The sequence below is a fragment of the Sinocyclocheilus grahami genome, unplaced genomic scaffold, assembly GCF_001515645.1.
Source record: "Sinocyclocheilus grahami isolate Dianchi unplaced genomic scaffold, SAMN03320097.WGS_v1.1 scaffold74.1, whole genome shotgun sequence".
In the NCBI taxonomy this organism is placed as follows: Eukaryota; Metazoa; Chordata; class Actinopteri; order Cypriniformes; family Cyprinidae; genus Sinocyclocheilus; species Sinocyclocheilus grahami.
The window spans coordinates 2,285,691-2,305,572 of NW_015505253.1; the positions used below are offsets into that span (position 1 = coordinate 2,285,691).

The window sequence follows — 19,882 nt, forward strand, 5'->3', positions numbered from 1 at the left end:
AGATGGTATCAAATAAATATAAGTGGTATTGCACATATTTTTATTGCACAGTGGGGAGAGCATTTAACTGTTCATGATGGTCACAGACTCTGATTTTTTAGCTTCAGACTTTGATTCCGTCCCGTCGTCGGAGATCAAACATGTTTGAAATTTTGAGCCGATTTTAGAGCTATATATATATATATAATGCCCAAAAATGTTTAAATCAGACGTCCAGAAATGACAAAAAATGTTTGAATGGACCTATGACAGCCCAAAATGATTAAATCAGACATTCATACATGCTTATAATGGGCATTTAATTGTCTAATTCAATATGCCCACCAAGGTCTAACATTTTTGAGCACACCTACTATGGCCCAAAACCTGTTCATACGTGCCTATAGTGGCCAAAAATGATCAAATTGAACATCTAAATGTTCTTAAAATCCACCTATGATAGCCAAAAACGTTCAAATCAGATGTTCCTACATGCCTCTAATGGGCAAAATTGATTGAATTTAGTGTTTAAATTGCCTACAATGACCAAAAATGTTTAAATGCACCTGTTATGGCCTAAAACAATGAACTCGGATGCTTAAATATAAAATTAAACATTTGAATGTTCCTTTAATGCTTTAATGTTCCAAAAATGTTGTATGCACCTATGATGGCCAAAACGTATCAAATAATGGCAAAAAAAATTTGTACTGAACATTTGAATGTGCCTTCTAGTATTGGGGAAAGTTACTTTTAAAAGTAATCCATTACGATATTGCATTACTCCATAAAAAGTAACTAATTGTGTTACTTTTTATGTAAAGTAGTGCAGTATGTCACTTTTGTGTTACTTTTTCTCACCTGCGCTGAGGTGGGTTGTTTGTTTTTTAGTAACAAAATGCCCAAAAGTTCTATTTTTTGCCAACTGTAAAGGCCCTTTCACACCAAAAATGAAATTAGGCTGAAGAAAGTACTTCTGCATTTCACTCCCAATTTCTGTCAACACAGGGACAGGAGAGCTGTCAGTGAATAAATGGGAAAACGAAGTAACTTGCGTTATTTATTTGAAGAAGTAACTCAGATATTTAATTGTAAATTTAAATGTAATGTGTTACATTACTAGTTAACTTTAAACAAGTAATCTGATTACGTAACTCACGTTACTTCTAATACGTTACCCCCAACACCGGTGCATGTAATGGCCAAACATATATGAATCAAATCAGGTATTTATGTGCATATAATGGCAAAAAATAATAATAATAATAAATAAATAAATGTTTGGATTGAACATTTGAAAGTACCTTCTAGTATTGGGAAAAGTTACTTTTAAAAGTAATCCATTACAATATTGCGTTACTCCATAAAAAAGTAACTAATTGTGTTACTTTTTGTCATCTGAGCTGGGCTTGTTTATTTGTTTTTTAATAACAAAAAGCCCAAAAGTTATATTTTTGGCAATTGTAAAGGTCCTTTCACACCAAAAGTGATGTTAATAAGCCTCAGGCTGAAGGAAGTACCTCTTCACTCCCAATTTCTCTCAACACAGGAACAGAAGAGATATCAGTGAATAAATGGGAAAACAAAGTAACTTGCATTATTTTTTTTGAACTGATATTTCGTTGTAAAAGTAATGTTACATTAATTTACTAGGTAACTTGAAAAAGTAATCTGATTACATAACTCACGTTACTTGTAATGTGTTACCTCCAACACATATTTCAATGCACCTATGATGGCCAAAAATTATCAAAAGTTTGTATGATGCCTGGATATTATCAAATTAAATGTTTGAATGTGCCTATGATATAAGTGTAAAGTATAAAAATGTTGGTATTAGTTATTTGTATTTTTATTTATATATTTATGACTTATAAAATATATCCCATAGATTCACTCTATAACAAGATTTGTATATTGTGCCACGTACAGGGGCCATCTCCGTATCTCGACCGCTGGACTTTGAGTACTGCAAGGATTATTTCCTTACGGTGGAAGCAACTGATGGCGGGACTCAGCCCCTTAGTGCTGTTACCATGGTGAACATCAACCTGACAGACGTCAATGACAATGCCCCCATGTTCAGCCGCGATGCCTACAGCTTGTCCATCAGCGAGGATGCTAACATAGGAGACACCGTTGTCAAGGTAACCACTCATGAAATTCACAGACAGTACGTCTTATTTTTGTGTCTTTGAGATCCACATTATAATTTGGTGATTTGTCGCAATCACCTAGGTGACCGCGGAAGATGTCGACAGCCAAGCAAACGCCGACGTCCTGTATTCCATCGTCAGCGGCGACCGAGAGAACCAGTTCTTTATCGAGCCAATCACAGGCCAGATCAAAGTCAACAAGCAGCTGGATCGAGAAACGGTGAGGAATGTGGGACGTCGCCACGGCGACCGTTACTATGACAACCGAGTGACAGAGAAAGAAAGGCATCAAATAGGACAAAATCCCCACAAAGACTTTATTTTAAATGACACTGATCAGGGAACAGCTGAAGAGAAGAAGAAATCAAATCATTCACGGCAGGCATCCACACAGGAAAGCCTTTAATAACAGACACAGTGTCATAGTGTTTCATTTAATATGAAAGATTCTCCATGTGTAAGAGATTAAAATAATAGTATTACACCTGTGAAACCGCTTCATAATAGATTAAAAAAAATAAAAAACCTTGGAGATTATGATTTTGGAATTTGCTTTAGTAAAGCATATGCGTTGATCACTGGTTAAGTGAGTTCATTAAAAAAAATGTTAATATGAAAATAAAAATAGAATATATATATATATATATATAAAATATAATTTTTTAACTTCATTTAAAAGTTTGGAATTTATAAGATTTTTTTTTTTTTAGTTTTTGAATCAAGTCCTTTAGCATTTTTTAATTAAAAAAAATGCAGTAAATAGTTATGAAATGTTATTACAGTTTAAAATAACACTTGTATTTTATTTATAAATTCTGTACATTTTGATTTAATTCTCTGAAGTATTATTTCAGTCTTTATTTCTTATTTGATACTTTTTTTATATAAAAGGAACATAAAAACTGCATTTATTTCACATTTTTGTAAATGTCTTTACTGTCACTTGATCAGTGATCAGTATAATGCTTGCTGAATAAAGTATTAATTTCTTTAAAAACAAAATTACTGAAACCAAATGTAGTTTTTTTTATACTCTTTTATTTATTTATTTTAAACATTAAAAAAATCTGTCTTGGTTTGGATTTGGAATGGATAGTGGTACATGATGTTATATAACTGTAACCACTAGATGGTGCTAAAGTTTCCTTAGATTACATGCAGACTCTCCTTTTCACTCCCAAGTCAATTAGCTTAATGAAGCCATTGTTGTCTGTTCAATTATAGATGGTTAAAAGGGGTCAGATCATTTCCAGGCTCTTTTGAAATAAGACTTTGATGAATGATGTAGACATACTCTTTAAACTTTCAGTGTAACTCCTCTATAAAGTCAATTAATTGTAACTAAGATTCAACAAAAGAGAAAATAATGATTCATTTAGAAAATGAATCCCTTCTGAATAGTGCTTAACATTATAAGTGGAGTTTAAAAATGAAATAAAATGCCACACATGTCAGTGTTTTCAAATGAACAGAGAAGAAAATCAGATGAAAAATAGCAAAAAGAAGAGAAACTGACAGCAAGGAGTTCCAAACCTAGATTGTGTGTCTGTATGTATGGAGCTTCAGATCATCCGTCAGCCTGTCATGAACTATTTATGACACAGTCAGAGTGAAAGAGAATATATAGATGTGTGTTCGTCTCTTTACTTTGTACTTTCTTTTCATCTCTTATTCTGTAAGTTTTAAACCGTTCTCTCTGTATCTGTAGATGGCTGGTTACTCGTTGTCCGTCAGAGCTCTTGACAGCGGGACGCCTGCGATGTCCTCAACCGTTCAGGTCAACATCGACATCTCTGACGTCAACGACAACCCACCCTCCTTCACTCCAGCCAATCACACTGCTGTTATACAGGTGCGATATAATGAGTGACAGGTAAATCAGCCAATCACGTTCAAGTAATTCCTGCAGTTTAAAGGTGGGGTAAGCAATTTCTGGTAGCCAATGTTGACATTTGAAATCACCAAAACAAACACGCCCCTACCCCAAAAGGGTCTCGCCTCTATTTTTATAGCTCCGCCGCACACATACGTACGCAACTCAGGCAATGATTAGTTCTGTGAAACAAAGCAAAACCAATGTTACACCGTGTCTACACCGGACGCGAACAGTGCGGTGCGACTAAATACTATAGAACTCATTATAATCAGTGATGCTGTCTACACTGGATGCGGCGTGGCATGACAAATCCCCGACAGAAAACTGCTGCTGCGTTCTATTTATGACGTATTGACACAAATTTCGAATGATTTTCAACGGTCGCTTTGTCGCGTCCAGTGTATTAGACAGACTTTAGCTGTTGTGGCGCAGACACGGTGTTACTCACCTATCGAGAAGAAACAAAGCAACCTCGGCACTATAGAACTCATTATAATCAGTGATGCTGTCTACAGCATAGATATATATACATATCTAAGGTCTACACTGGATGCGGTGCGGCACGACACAACAAATTCCCGACAGAAAACTGCTGCTGCCTTCTATTTATGACGTATTGACACAAATTTTAAATGATTTTCAATGGTCGCTTTGTCACGTCCAGTGTACTAGACAGACATTAGCTGTTGCGGTGCTGACACGGTGTTACTCACCTATCGAGAAGAAACAAAGCAACCTCGGCATCTCTATCTTTCTGTCGCTCGGCTCGGCTAATGTCCGTCCCGTGCACTGAACGCTCTCTCCTCCACATCATGAGTAGACACGCCCCTTACTGCTGATTGGCTACAAGTTTGTTTTGCTATTCGGCCCGAATCAGTTTTCTAAAGCGTTTTTGAAAAATCACTTACCCCACCTTTAATGTGAGCTTTACTCATTAACAGGAAAACAAGCCTTTGGGAACAAGTGTCCTACAGCTGTCTGTCATCGATAAGGATGCGAGCCACAACGGGCCGCCTTTTCATTTCCACATCCTATCAGGAAATGAGGGGGCGTGGTTTAAACTGGATAGAGAGGGGCTGCTGACATCTAACAAGGTGTTTCGTAGGTCCGAGGGCACAGATTATGCCATTCACATACAGGTAAAGAGGAATTCTGGACCAAAATTTGTAAAAAGTTAATTAAATTGCATTTATACACTACCAAAAATCAAACGTTTGGGGTTAGTACGATTTTTTTATATGTTTGAAAGTCTCTTATGCTCACCAAGACTGAATTTATTTCATGAAAAATACAGAAAAAAGCAGTGATATTGTTAGATATTATTACAATTTTAAATCACTCTTTTCTTTTTGAATATATGTTAAAATGTAATTGATTCCTGTGATGCAAAGCTGAATTTTCAGCATCATTACTCCAGTCTTCAGTGTCACATGATCTTTCAGAAATCATTCTAATATCCTGATTTGCTGCTCAAGAAACATTTCTGATTATCAGTATTAAAAAGACAAGACATTTTTGGGGAAACTGACACATTTTATTTAAATGTAGAATTTAGATTAAATACAAGTAATATTTCTGTGGTTGTGATTGACGCTTGCTTCAGCCAATCACTGTCCGCTGTTTCACCCCATAGGCCAGTGATTCGGGCAGGCCGCCCCTGTCGTCGATGGCGACCGTGTTGGTGCGTGTGATAGAGGAGAGCGTACACAAGCCAGTGGCATCACCTTTACATGTGCACATCGTAACCATGGAGGACGAGTTTCCAGGAGGTGTGATCGGTCAGATCCACGCCACAGACCAAGATGCCTTTGATATACTTACCTACGGACACACACACCAGCAGAGCAGCCTGTTCAAGGTATATGAGTGTGTGATCCATTGGTTTGTGTTTCCGTTATGCATGCATCACATTCATATTTTCACAGTTTAGATTGAGTCCAAATTGAAGTCCACAAAACCCCTACAACAATTACCATTCAGTTATTATTATCATTGAATTATTATTATGAATTAGTTAATACATTTATTAATCAAATGTGACTGTGGACCACAAAACCATTCTTAAGTTGCACAGGTATATTTATAGCAATAGCCAACAAAACATTGTATGGGTCAAAATTATTGATTTTTCTCTTATGCCAAAAATCATTAGGATATAGATCATGTTCCATAAAGACATTTTGTAAATTTCCTACTGTAAATATATTAAAACTTAATTTTTGATTAGTAATGTGCAATGCTAAGTACTTCATTTGGACAACTTTAAAGATGATTTTATCTTTATTTATTTATTTATTTATTTATTTTTTGCACCCTCAGATTCCAGATTTGCAAATAGTTGTATCTCGGCCAAATATTGTCCTATCCTAACAAACCATACATCAATGGAAAGCTCAATTTAAAAAAATGACCCTTATGACTGCTTTTGTGGTCCAGGGTCGCAAATAATAATGCAATTATTCACTTTGAGGCAGTTTGAGATTCAAAGAAATATAATTAATAACTTGTTTTTGTCTAAAATAGAATTGTTAATATTTTTTATGACATTTTGAACATGACTACTCATTCTTTATTTTTTTACATTTTTGAATGATAGTGAATGAAACTGAAGCGATGGGATTGATGGGGATTATGCAAAACCAAAAAATACTTTCAAATCAAAACTACCATAAACTTTAGCTTCTTTGAAGTTCATGCATTTTTCATAGTTTTAATCGTAATTCATTCATATGCACAATTTTCTCTAATTTCAACCTTTTCAACATACTATTTAAATGTTTTTGTTGTTGTTGTTGATGATGTTTTAACAATGAGAAATATTAATTATTATTAATTAATATTAATTAATTTACATGCATGCAAAGTTTGGACTTAAATTTAAAATAAATGTACATTTTTAGAAGTTTAATTTTACAATGAATATTAATTGCAAATTGATAAATTATATGTTTGTTTATATATATATATATATATATATAGATTTCTTCACACTAAGCTGCTTACCTATTGCAGATTCAGTCTTCTCAGCCTGGTGCAGGTCTACAATTTTGTTTGTGGTGTCCTTTGACAGCTCTTTGGTCTTGGCCATGGTGGAGTTTGGAGTGTGACTGTTTGAGGTTGTGGACAGGTGTCTTTTATACTGATAACGAGTTCAAACAGATGCCATTAATACAGGTAACCAGTGGAGGACAGAGGAGCCTCTTAAAGAAGAAGTTACAGGTCTGTGAGAGCCAGAAATCTTGCTTGTTTGTAAGTGACCAAATACTTATTTTACAGAGGAATTTACCAATTAATTCTTAAAAAATCCTACAATGTGATTTTCTGGATTTTTTTTCTCATTTTGTCTCTCATAGTTGAGGTATACCTATGATGAAAATTACAGGCCTCTCTCATCTTTTTAAGTGGGAGAACTTGCACAATTGGTGGCTGACTAAATACTTTTTTGCCCCACTGTATATATATATATATATATATATATAGATATACTGTAGTTCTTGTAAAATTGTATACATTTAGAATAAAATTTAGTTTTGGTGAATTGTTACTAAAATATTTAATAAATTGCATTTTACTTTGTTTAGTTAATTTATTTTATTCTATCAGACATTATCAAAAATCAACAAAACTCACATTTTGAGTTCACAGGGTGAATCTAAATTTTTGTGAAATCTTATTGTGTTTTTTGACGTGTCCATCTTTTTCTCTCGCAGGTGAGTCCTCGAGACGGTCGCATCATCGCTCTGAGCGGCTTGGACGCGGGCCGCTACAGCTTCAACGCTACAGTAACAGACGGCCGCTTCACTGTGAACGTGCCGGTGAGCGTGCATGTAGAGCAGGCCTCGGCTGAGATGCTCCACGATGCCGTGACCATCCGTTTCGACCGCGTCTCCCCTCACGACTTCGTGTCCCGTCACCTCCCATCGGTCAGACGCGTCCTGTCCAGTGTGATGGCAACGCCGCGGCCCGACGCTCTGCACGTGCTCAGTGTGCAGCCGGTGGAGTCCACGGGGCAGCTGGATCTGCTGGTTGCCGTGGAGACAGCGGAAGGCGGCGGGTTCTACAAGGCGGCGCTGGTGACACAGAAGCTGAGCTCGGCGCGCCGGCAGCTGGACCAGGTTCTGAGAGTCTCAGCTGTGCTGGATAAGAACTGCTCGGGTCTGGACTGCAGGGAGGCCCAGTGTGAACAAACCATCACGCTGGACTCGCACAGTCTGCTCACATACAGCTCCACCAAAACCAGCTTCGTGTCGCCCAAGTTCCACAGGAACACGCGATGCGTTTGCAGCGGTGAGTGTGTCTGTGTCTGAACAAATCGTTGACCCAGGATCATTTTAAACCAGGTGTTCTCAACAGTTTTCATTCAAAAGCCCCTGTTTTCCAGCACATTTTGATGCTTTTATCCAAAATGAATTCTGCTGTAATTATATATTAATTAATTAATAAAAAAATAGTTTATTAATTCATATATTTAACTAATAGAATTTTTGTCTCTCCATCAGTTACATGGTGATGTTTGACTATGTGAACCATTAAAGAATATAATTTATTTATCGATTTAATTAATAGAATTGTAATATTAGAATTTATTTGTTTATTTTAATAGAATTTTTTATAGAAACTGTACTGATATTTAATTAACCACAATTAAATTTGTAATTCTTGACATTTCAACAAGTATGTTATTAAGGGGTGGAAAACAGAATATGTCAGTTTACATCTTGATTTTAATTTTAATTTAAGTTGGAGTTAGAGTATTTGAATATATTAATAATAATTGATTTATTTAAATACTTTTAAGTTATCCCGTGGCATTTTTGGAATTTTGATGAACATTTATGTTTACATATTTATATGCGTTTATAATATTGAGTCTCATTCAATAATTGCCCTTAAGTTGTGAATAAATACACAAATACAATTAACATAAATTTTTGTGTTTAGAAAAAGTTTTTACCTTTATTATACTGCTGATAAATGTGCATTTTGTATGCATTATCATTGACATATAACCAGTCAAGCTTTTTAATTTTTGTTACTTGAAAATAATCCTTTTGTCATTAGTCATTTTGTTTCTAACAACAATTTAGAAATAGACATTTTGGCATAATTTAAGATTCTAAGGCCTTTTTAAATTTTTTTTATTGCATATGTGCAATTTTAGTTGCAAGATCATACATTTAGTATAGTTTTAAATTGGAAATTTAATGAATCATGATTTCTTCATGTAAATGTGTAAACACAGGTTTTGCACAAAGAAAAAAATTATGAACACTATTGTTATGTTAATGTGTGGAAATATTGCCACGAGTCTCTTCATCAGTTACATGGTGCTGTTTGACTATGTGAACCATTAAACCGTTTCCATCACAAAATTTAAAAAACTATGTTTTGGAATAAATATTTAATGAGTGAATCATGAGGCAGTTTCTAAACAACTCGCCACGACATTCTCACACTGTGTTGATTCTCACTGTATACAAAAGCAGTTTTAATTACACATGTAAAACTTTCCTGCACACAAGGTTAAAACCCCATCTTTAAAAGACGTTAACCCAGGGTTAAGCATAGTGTGAAAAGCCTTTACATAAGCCGCCTATTAAACATGCACTTACACAATGACACTCTTGAACACGGGCCACGTCCTTGCACTCATAAACAGCAGGAACAGAAACACATCAGTGAAATTAGGAAAAATATTTGTGGTCAGTATTATCACAGTACACCACTATAACCAGAGCCTGTTTGTTTTGCGGTAGTAATTTCTCCCTCTCTTTCTGTCAGACGGGAGTTGTTCTGCTCCGTCGGAGGTGTGTGCGGATATGAGATGTCCCGGTGACATGCAGTGTGTGGGAACGGACAGCAACAGGGGGCCATACACGTGCCAGTGTCCGCAGGGCAAACTGGGAGAGTGTGCAGGTAACATATAACCCTGTATGAAAGCTCTTTATGTGTGATATATAATGTGGCACCTTCTTAAAATATGAGCCGTTTCTTTTCTAGTGACTGATGTTTTGTGTTTGTGTGTGTGTGTGTGTGTGTGTGTGTGTGTTGTTCAGGACACACCTCTCTGAGCTTCTCTGGTAACAGTTATATTAAGTACAGAGTGACGGATGGAGAGAGGAATGGAGAGATGAAGTTAGCGCTCCGCATCAGAACGCTGCAGAACAAGGGAATCATTATGTTCACACGTACAGATCCGTGCAGCGTGCTGAAGGTACACACCATAAAACACACGTATAGCCTTCATATACTTTGTTCTAATGACTTTTTAACATGGAAAGGAAGTGAAAAGACATTATGAAATCTTTAGGGTTAGGCGTGAACACTACCAGTCAAAAGTTTAAAGATTTTTTTCAAATGTTTTATAAGAAGTCTTTGCTGCTCACCAAGGCTGCATTTACTTGATCTAAACTATAGTAAAACAGCAGTAATATGAAACATTATGATCATTTATAATAATTGTTAATAATTTTATAATAAGTTAATAATAATTGTTTTCTTGATTGAATATATTTTTCTCTGTCATTTATTCCTGTGATCAAAACTGTATTTTCAGCATCATTACTCCAGTCTTCAATATCACATGATCCTGCAGAAATCATTCTAATATGCTGATTTGATGCTCAAGAAACCTTTATTATTATTAATGTTGAAAACTGTTGTGTTGATTAATGTTTTAATGGAAACCATGATACATTTTTTTCAGGATTCTTTGGATAGAAAGTAAATAATTTCTAAATATATATATATCTATATCTATATCTATATATATATATATATATATATACCAGACTAGATTGATTTATTTGTTTGTGGTAAATAAATTGATTTATTCTAGATGTATCTAGAAGTAGTATACAGTATTGTAGTATTTGTTTTACATTATTGATGACATGATGACAATAATAGTAATACATATTGTTTTAAATATTTAGCAGAAAGTGTTGGATCTTTTAAATGGTTTTGGAGCTTTTGTGTAAAAAAAAAAAAAACATTGTTGAAGCTAAGTTATTGATACAATTTTCCTGATTTGTTTCTATTCTGATTCACAAACTCTCAGTTTGATTACATTTGATTCAATTCTGATTAATTTTGGTATATTTTAGCTATCATGTTTTGCTTACATATTCATACATTTAAATTTGCTTACATATTCTTACATTTAAACTCTGCTAGTGCTTTAAATTATACAGAATCGTTTTTTAGACTGATCCAAATAAGTCTTTGAACTATTCATTAAAGGAACAGACTTGTAAGAGTAATTCATTTAAGGCAGAGTTTTCCAAACTGGGGTGTGTGAAGGAAATGCCGAGGGTTGTGTGTTGATGAAAAGCTAATAATTAATTAAATCATCAAAATGAAAACCTGCAATAAATGTACCATGTCCAATGTGCAAATCTGTTGGTAAATTATTGAAAAATTAGCTTAAAATCTCAGGGGGGGACGAAAAGTTGTATGTTAATATTTGAGGTAAAAAGGAGTTTGAATGACACAAGTTTAAGGATCTCTGGTTTAGGGAATTGCTATATGTTTGCTTTGCATGCCATTATTTCACAAAGTGATTTTTGTAATCCATCAGATTCAATACAGACTGTATCTGCATTTGATTGACAGATCGAGGAGGGAAAGTTGTGGTTCCAGTTGGATTGCGGCAACAGTCCCAGGAGCATCGGGATCTCCGGCCGTCCGGTCAACGACGGGAACTGGCATCACGTGGTCCTGGAGCTGCGAGGAAACTACAGCAGCCTTTCACTAGACTACATGTACGTGGAGCGGCGACTGGCCACGACTAAATACCGACCTCTGGGAGCAGATTTGTCCATTTATTTCGGAGCGCAGGTGTCGCCTCCGGACACCCGTAGCTTGACGGAAAGAAAGGGTCTGCGGGTCACCAACGGCTTTCAGGGCTGTTTAGACTCGGTGGTTCTGAATGACAACGAACTCCCGCTGCAGAACAAACGCAGCCCGTATGCGGAGGTGGTGGGACTGACGGATCTCAAGCTGGGATGCGTTCTCTATCCGGACGCGTGTGCCGCTCAGCCCTGCCTCAACGGCGCCACCTGCGTCAGCCTGCCGTCTGGAGGTGTGTGTGTGTGTGTGTGTGTGTGTGTCCAAACCCTGCTTAACTCTCCAGAAATGTCTGCTTTTAGGATTGTGCCATGATTCATCTTAATGTTATAATTAATCCTCCAGGTTGCTTCAGTTACTCTCCAGTTAATATGCTTCTGTGATGTAATTACTCTGGTTAATAAGCTTTGCTCAGTTCTGGCTTAAGTCAAATCAGCTCAGCTTCTGTCTGCCGAGTGAAGCTCTAATTCACATCTACTGCGTCTGATGGAGACCAAATGACCAGTTGTGATGATTAAATCAGCGCCTGCTTTCCACATTCTCTCTAGTACATCTCATCCCATCTTCTGTTCTCTCCTCGTGTTTTCTCTCGCATTTCTTCTCATCTCTTTTGGTCGTCCCCCTTCTCTTTTCTTCACATCATACTGTCTTCTCATGCCACGTTTTCACCTAGTCTCTTCTCGTCAATTACTTTCTCCTCGAATCTCGTCTCTTCTTGTCTCACCTCCTTTCTCCTAATCTTGTCTTTCCTCTTGTATCGTTTTCGCATCTCGTCTCATGTCCTCTCATCTTTTTACTCTTTTGTTCTCCTCTTCTCTCTTTGCCCCTTCTCGTCTATTATTCAAGTCTCTTCTCTTCTCGTCTATTACTTTTCTCATCTATTTTGTCTTGCTTCCCTTCTCGTCTCTTCTTATCTATTAATGTCTCATTCATTTCATCTAATCAATTCTCATCTCATGTCGTCTTTTCTTTTTTCTTTTCCTCCCTTCTAATCTTGGCTTTTTTCCCTTCTGTTCTGTTCTCATTTAGTGTTTTCTCTTCTCATCGATTTATGTTCTCCTCTAGTCTCTTTTATTGTCTCATCTACAGGTGCATCTCAATAAATTAGAATGTTGTGGAAAAGTTCATTTATTTCAGTAATTCAACTCAAATTGTGAAACTCGTGTATTAAATAAATTCAATGCACACAGACTGAAGTAGTTTAAGTCTTTGGTTCTTTTAATTGTGATGATTTTGGCTCACATTTAACAAAAACCCACCAATTCACTATCTCAACAAATTAGAATACTTAATAAGACCAAGAAAAAAAACATTTTTAGTGAATTTCTCATCGTGTCTTTCGTCCACATCTCTTCTCATCTGTCATTGTTTTCGTATCTATTATTCTCTTCTCACAAGTTCTCATCTCATCTAGTCTCTTCTCATCTCTTTTTATCCATCTTCCCTCCTTTCTCTCCTTTCTTGCTGACTACTTTCTTCTTTCCTCTAGTCTCTTCTCAGTTCTCTCTTCTCTCTTTGTCAATTCTCGTCTATTTCTCCTTTAGACCTCTCATCTCTTGTTTTCTTCTCCTCTCATCTGTTATCACCATCTTGTCTTTTTCTTGTTTCGCCTCGTCTCGTCTCTTCTCCTCTTTTAGTTTCTTCTTTAGTCCCGTCTCGACCTCTTTTCTGTTTTTCTCCATTCTTCGTCTAATCTAGTCTTGTTTCCCTTCTCCTCATCTCTTCGTCTCTCTCTCACTGGCTCTGATGAATGGAGCAGTGTGTTGTGGGAGTTGCGGTGTTGCCGTACTCCTCCTCTTTGTAAAGGTCGTTTGTGCAGGAGTGTCTGGCAGACGTGTTTGTGTGTGTTTGTTTTTGTGGGGAGACCTGATAAAACCAGCGCACTGTTTACTCACTGACATTTTCCACGCTATTTCAGACCTGCGTGTGTCTGCGCGATTGTGTTGCAGTTCATGAACAAACAGTCTCTCTCTGTCTCTCTCTCTCTCTCTCTCTCTCTCTCTCTCTCAGGTTATTCGTGCAGTTGCAGCGCTCTGTACACCGGAGGGCGCTGTGAGACTGAGATCAGCGTCTGTATGCCAAACCCGTGTCAGAACGGCGGCGTGTGTAAACCCATCGGGAACGCCTTCATCTGCAGCTGCAAGAGAGGATACACCGGCGTAACGTCAGTTTACTAACCTTTCAGCTATTTTGGTTTTAGTTATTCAGTTTTTGATCCCACATGATGTTTTAAATAATGTATTTATTTTCTGATTAATGATTTGTTTAAAAAATATTAATAATATTACGTACAATTATACATTTTTAAATATATTAATGAATAAATATAAAATATATTTGTATTCTATTCATCTAAAATATTTATATAGAGAATATAGACTTATATTTAGAAATATATTTATTTTTTATTTTTAATATACAATATTTAAGTATAAATAGAAATTCGTTATAAAACTGTATTAGCAAAATAATGGTAGCGGAAATGTAATTAATTGTAATAATTTTACATAAATTTAAATTTTTTCAATTCTCATTCATAGTAATAATGATAACTATTATTACTATTATGATGTTATTTTAATATTTCATATATTAAGCCTATCAAGTTTATATTTTTTCTCTCACTCTCTTTATAGATAGATAATGATATCCAGAGGTATATGTATATTTATATTTAAATGTATGATCATGTTAATCATTTTAGCATATATCAATTAAATTTATTCAGTTTGGACTTGTCGTTTATTATTATTATTATATTTCATATATTAACAAGTCTATATTCTTTCTCTCTATAGATAGATATGTAATATTTAACGTTTTAATATATAATTAAATATATATTATTGTAAATGTGTGTTATGTTAATCAACAAGCATCCAAATATTATGTGATTTTCTTTTTTGTGTAGTTGTAAACGATGACACTGTGTGTGTTTGACGTACATAGTCAATTAGATAGATGAACTTAAACTTTCCAAAGTTATGAGTTGCCAACAGAATTTAATAACCAGCGTCTGTTCTTTTCTAAAACATTTGCACGAGTCAGTTTGTGTTGGCAGCGCACCATGAAAAACTGGCACATGCTTAGCACTGACTTGCATGCCATGTTTGCATACATATTCAAACTTGCATGTCCTCCGTGTACATTTCTATGCAGTCGGTGTAATGCATTTCTCAGTTGTCTTCACTGAAGGGAAATGTAGCGCTATCTGTGGCCACGAGATGGTAGCATATCTGTCCACGTTAGAGCAGCATTAGTCTTTTTTAAAGATCGTTTCAAGCCTCTCTCTGCATAGAAAAGATTATACTGCTGCAGTCTCTCTTGGCTTATGCTAATGTAGTTCATTACAGACTGCAGACACTTTTATTTGGTCGTTTAGCACTATTGAGGCAACTACACATAGACATCAGAACGATTTCAACATGGCCTTTCATACACCTGCAGCGTGTCTTTAGTCACACCTGGGAGACACACACACACACTTCTCATAAATTATATAGTATATGTGTACCTTGTAGACAACATGAAATTTGTGGGCCATTATAGGGAATATTAGTATGATGTGTTTAATATATTAGTATAATAGTGTTATAATAATACCACTATATGAGTATCTGTGTGTGTATGAAAGGTGAATAATATTGATTAAAATATAACTAAAAGTTCAATTGGAAATAAAACATTAACCTATTTTATTTCAGATAGTTCAGATGATTTTATTTCAACATTTCTCATCTTTGTTTTGTTACTAATATAACTAAAACTAAACATAAACTAATGAATAAAAACATCTCCGGTTACGTATGTAACCCTGGTTCCTCGAGGGCACGAGACGCTGCGTCAAAAACGCTAGGGGAAAGCCTTCTGCGACCCACACTCTGAATCACATGTGAAATCAGTCCAATAGCTGAACGGAACGTCACGGGCGGGTGACGTCGTGACCAGGAAGCTATAAAAGCACGTGCGGCGGAGCCAGCGTCAGCTTCTAGGAATGAAGCAAGCGCTGGCAGGGACGCCGGAAGTATGGCACCGAGACGCAGCGTCTCGTTCCCTCGAGGAACCAGGGTTGCATACGTAACCTGAGACGTTCCTCTTCAGGAACTTGAGCTGCGTCGAAAATGCTAGGGGAACGAGAATGCCCACGCCGCCAGACTTCCAAGTCTCTGCCTAGTGTGGAAGACTGCACAGCTAGGGTGAGAGAACAGAAGAGCCAGGAGTGGCTCGCATGTCTAGACCGTAAAACCTAACAAAGGTAAGGGGCGTGGACCAACCCGCAGCGTTGAAGATGTCCTGCATAAGCACACCCGCTAAAAAAGCCTTAGAGGCTGCCACACTTCAAGTCGAGTGAGCCTTGACCCCTAACGGTGAGGGGAGATCAGAGGACTCATAACAGATGGAGATGGCATCCACTATCCACCAACTGAGGGTTTGTTTAGTTGCTGGAAGACCTCTTTTAGGGGGACCGTAGCACACAAGCAACTGGTCCGCCCTCCTCCACAGGGCAGCTCTGTGGATGTATGCATCCAGTGATCGCACTGGACACATACAATTAAGCTTCTGCTGGTCTGGTTCCCTGAAGGGAGGAGGACTGAAGGCCTGAAGTACGATGGGCTGCGGTACGGATGAGGGCACTTTTGGGACATACCCCACACGAGGGTACAGAAATGCTTTGGCCAGACCGGGCGCAAAGTCAAGATAGGAAGGGGCCACAGAAAGGGCCTGTAAATCCCCAACTCTCTTAAGAGAAGATATATTGCCAGAAGAAAGGTAGTCTTTATCGTAAGATGGCGATCAGAAATCTCTTTGATAGATTCGAATGGAGGCTTACAGAGAGCTTCTAGCACCACTGCTAGGTCCCATGTAGGGACACGAGATCGTACCCGAGGCCTCAGCCTCAGCGCCCCGCGGTGGAAACGTGTAACCAGGGGGTGTCTCCCCACTGAGTTGCCACCGAAAGGGGTGTGGTAGGCCGCAATGGCCGCCACGTAGACCTTCAGGGTGGAGTGGGTTAATCCTGTAGAGAAACGGGCCTGCAGGAACTCAAGTACTGTACCGACTGGGCAGTTAGCTGGGTCGAGCTGGCGGTCTTTACACCAGGAAGTGAAAAGTTTCCACTTCCAAGCGTACAGTTTCCTCGTGGAGGGAGCTCTGGATTGGAGGATGGTCTCAACAACCTCAGTCGAGAGACCGGAAGCTACTAGCTGTGCCCCCTCAGGGGCCACAGCCATAACTTCCACAGCTCCGGGCGGGGGTGAAATATCGTGCCCTCCGCCTGCGAGAGGAGGTCCCTCCTGACGGGAATCTCCCATGGAGAACCATCGAGAAGGGAAATCAGGTCCGAGAACCATACTTGGCCCGGCCAGAACGGGGCTACTAACAGTAAGCGGACTCCGTCCTGGCGCACTCTCTCCAGAACTCCTGGGAGCAGAGCGATCGTGGGAAAGGTGTACAGACGAAGCCTCGACCACGCCTGTACCATGGCATCCAGCCCCAGTGGAGCTGGATAAATCAGAGAGCACCAGAGGGGACATTGCGATGTCTTCTGTGTCGCAAACAAGTCCACCTGAGCCTGGCCAAAAATATTCCATATCTGCTTCACCAGCTCGGGGTGAAGCATCCATTCCCCGGGCCTCGGCCCCTGCCTCGACAGGATGTCTGCTACCACATTGAGATGCCCAGGAATGTGCACCGCTCTCAGCGAGAGGAGTCTCTCCTGAGACCACACAAGGATCTGGTGTGCCAATTTGTACAAACGGTGTGAGCGCAGACCCCCCTGGTGGTTGATGTAAGCGACCACCGCTGTGTTGTCGGTGCGCACCAACACATGGAGACCTCCTGAGGTCTGGGAGAAAGTGTTTCAATGCTTGAAATACGGCCAGCATCTCCAGACAATTGATATGCCAAGTCAGATGGCGACCACAATTTATTATATAATTTAATCATATATTAAATACTATATGAATATAATATTTATATAAAAAAATATATATATATTTAATATATTATATTTAAAATATACAGTATTTCAAGGCCGTGTGGCCTTGGTTGCCTCTAAACTTATAAAGCAGTGAAAGTTGCATTTTGATAAAAATTTTATGAAAAATCCCAGCAATATTTATTATGTAAGTAAACAAGGTCACATTCGATTTCACATTGTCTTTAATAGCTCTTTGAAACATGATGATTAGCTCCCAGAAATGGCTGAAAACAAAAGTCGTTTGCTTGGTTTTCATGAAATCTCCCAGCTCCAAATTTCTCATAAAAAATATTCTGATTGGCTGTTATTGTGTGGTGTCTCCCAGCTTTTTCACTTTCATTGTAGACAGACGGATTACTTTAGGCTGTAAACGTATCCCATCATGCCCGCTTTCAGACACAATGTCAGTTTTTTTTATAGACTGATGCATTTCTGCCGAGTCACAATAAATTTTTACAGCAGGCCAAGGACACAAAACTGATGCAGTATAAACCCAGTGGGCCACAGTAACCAGCGAGTGTTTATTTCTCCTCTGCAGTTGTGAAGAGGACGTGAACGAGTGTGAACGCGAGCTATGCGAGAACGGTGGCGTGTGCGTCAACACTTTCGGCTCATTCTACTGCAACTGCACGCCGGGTTTCGTGGGCAGCGCTTGCTCCGTTCGTCCCGTGCTTGTTCCGGATATGCAGGCTGGCCACGCCTACGTCGGGAAGGAGGAGCTTATCGGAATCGCCATCGTGCTCTTCCTCATCCTCACTCTCATCCTCCTATTCATCGCCTTTCGGAAGAAGGTCTTCCAGAAGAGCTATTCCCGGAATAACCTTTCCATGGTTCAGGATCCGGCTACGGCCGCCCTGCTGCATAAAGCCAACGGTGGGCACTATCCGCCACTACGCTGCGCCATCGGAGAGCCAATCAGCTTGTACACGGAAGGAAGTCTGTCTGTCTGTCCGCCTCAGGTTCCCGTCCGGCCGATGGCGTACACGCCGTGTTTTCCCGGAGACTCTCGGGGAACCCTGGAGAAATGGCCAGGGGACGGCCGAGGCCCGGAGCTGACGGAAATGAGCACGTTCCATCCGTCAGAGTCGCCACGGATTCTGGGCGGGACCAACCGGAGGGGCGTGGTCGTGTGCAGCGTGGCGCCGAATTTGCCGCCCATTTCACCGTGCCGGTCTGATTGTGATTCCCTACGGAAGAGTCCCTGGGAAGAGGAGGGTGAGAGAGAGATCTGTAATATCTATGTTGTGTTTGTGTGCGTATCAGAGTATGTAAGCGGATTGCAGTGACCGTTACTACTCAAAGTATCCGAATCCACTCCAGAATTTCCATTTGTAGATAGGGCACAGCTTAAAGGGATAGTTCACCCAAAAATGAAAATTTGATGCTTATCTGCTTACCCCCAGGGCATTCAAGATGTAGGTGACTTTGTTTCTTCAGTAGAACACATATGATGATTTTTAACTTTAACCGTTGCAGTCTATCAGTCGTATAATGCATGGCAATGGTAACAAAATTTATGAGAGTAAACAAAACATGCACAGACAAATCCAATTTAAACCCTGCAGCTCGTAACGACACATTGATGTCCTAAGACACGAAACGATCGGTTTGTGCCAGAAACCGAACAGTATTTATATAATATTTTTACCTCTAATACACCACTATGTCCAACTGTCTTTGGGCGCGCGCACGGCATCCGGTGCGTGAGGTGTGTACGTGCTCTGGCGTAGTTTACGCAAGCTCCGGAAGTGATCTCTCACGCATATACGTCACTCATTGTTTACACAGTGCACAAACATTGTAGGTACGACGGCTAATCAAAATGGTACTTACTTGCGCTTATCCGGATTGTTCAAACCGACTTAAAACTAAAAGATTACGTTCTCTCGCGCGAACTCATTCGGGAGTGGTGACTTTCCACGTATTCCCAACATCTGAGCCTGCTCGCCTGAAGTTGTAGTTGATTGCTCTTCGGCTGGATATCAACACACCCATTAACGTAAACTACGCCAGAGCGCGTACACACCTCACGCATTGGATGCC

The 19,882-nt window shown here is 38.8% G+C and overlaps 1 protein-coding gene across 1 annotated transcript in view; it reads left to right on the forward strand.

The window, feature by feature from the left end:
- The window catches only part of LOC107585783 (protocadherin Fat 3-like), a 165,193-nt gene that overhangs the window by 129,334 nt on the left and 15,977 nt on the right, over nt 1-19,882 (forward strand). The window contains exons 14-24 of the mRNA XM_016272930.1: nt 1,912-2,126; nt 2,218-2,355; nt 3,844-3,987; nt 4,953-5,150; nt 5,645-5,869; nt 7,722-8,298; nt 9,793-9,927; nt 10,068-10,225; nt 11,626-12,094; nt 13,870-14,023; nt 18,378-19,054. Of these exons, the coding sequence (XP_016128416.1) occupies nt 1,912-2,126; nt 2,218-2,355; nt 3,844-3,987; nt 4,953-5,150; nt 5,645-5,869; nt 7,722-8,298; nt 9,793-9,927; nt 10,068-10,225; nt 11,626-12,094; nt 13,870-14,023; nt 18,378-19,054 (3,090 nt within the window). The remainder of the gene's footprint in view (nt 1-1,911; nt 2,127-2,217; nt 2,356-3,843; nt 3,988-4,952; nt 5,151-5,644; nt 5,870-7,721; nt 8,299-9,792; nt 9,928-10,067; nt 10,226-11,625; nt 12,095-13,869; nt 14,024-18,377; nt 19,055-19,882) is intronic.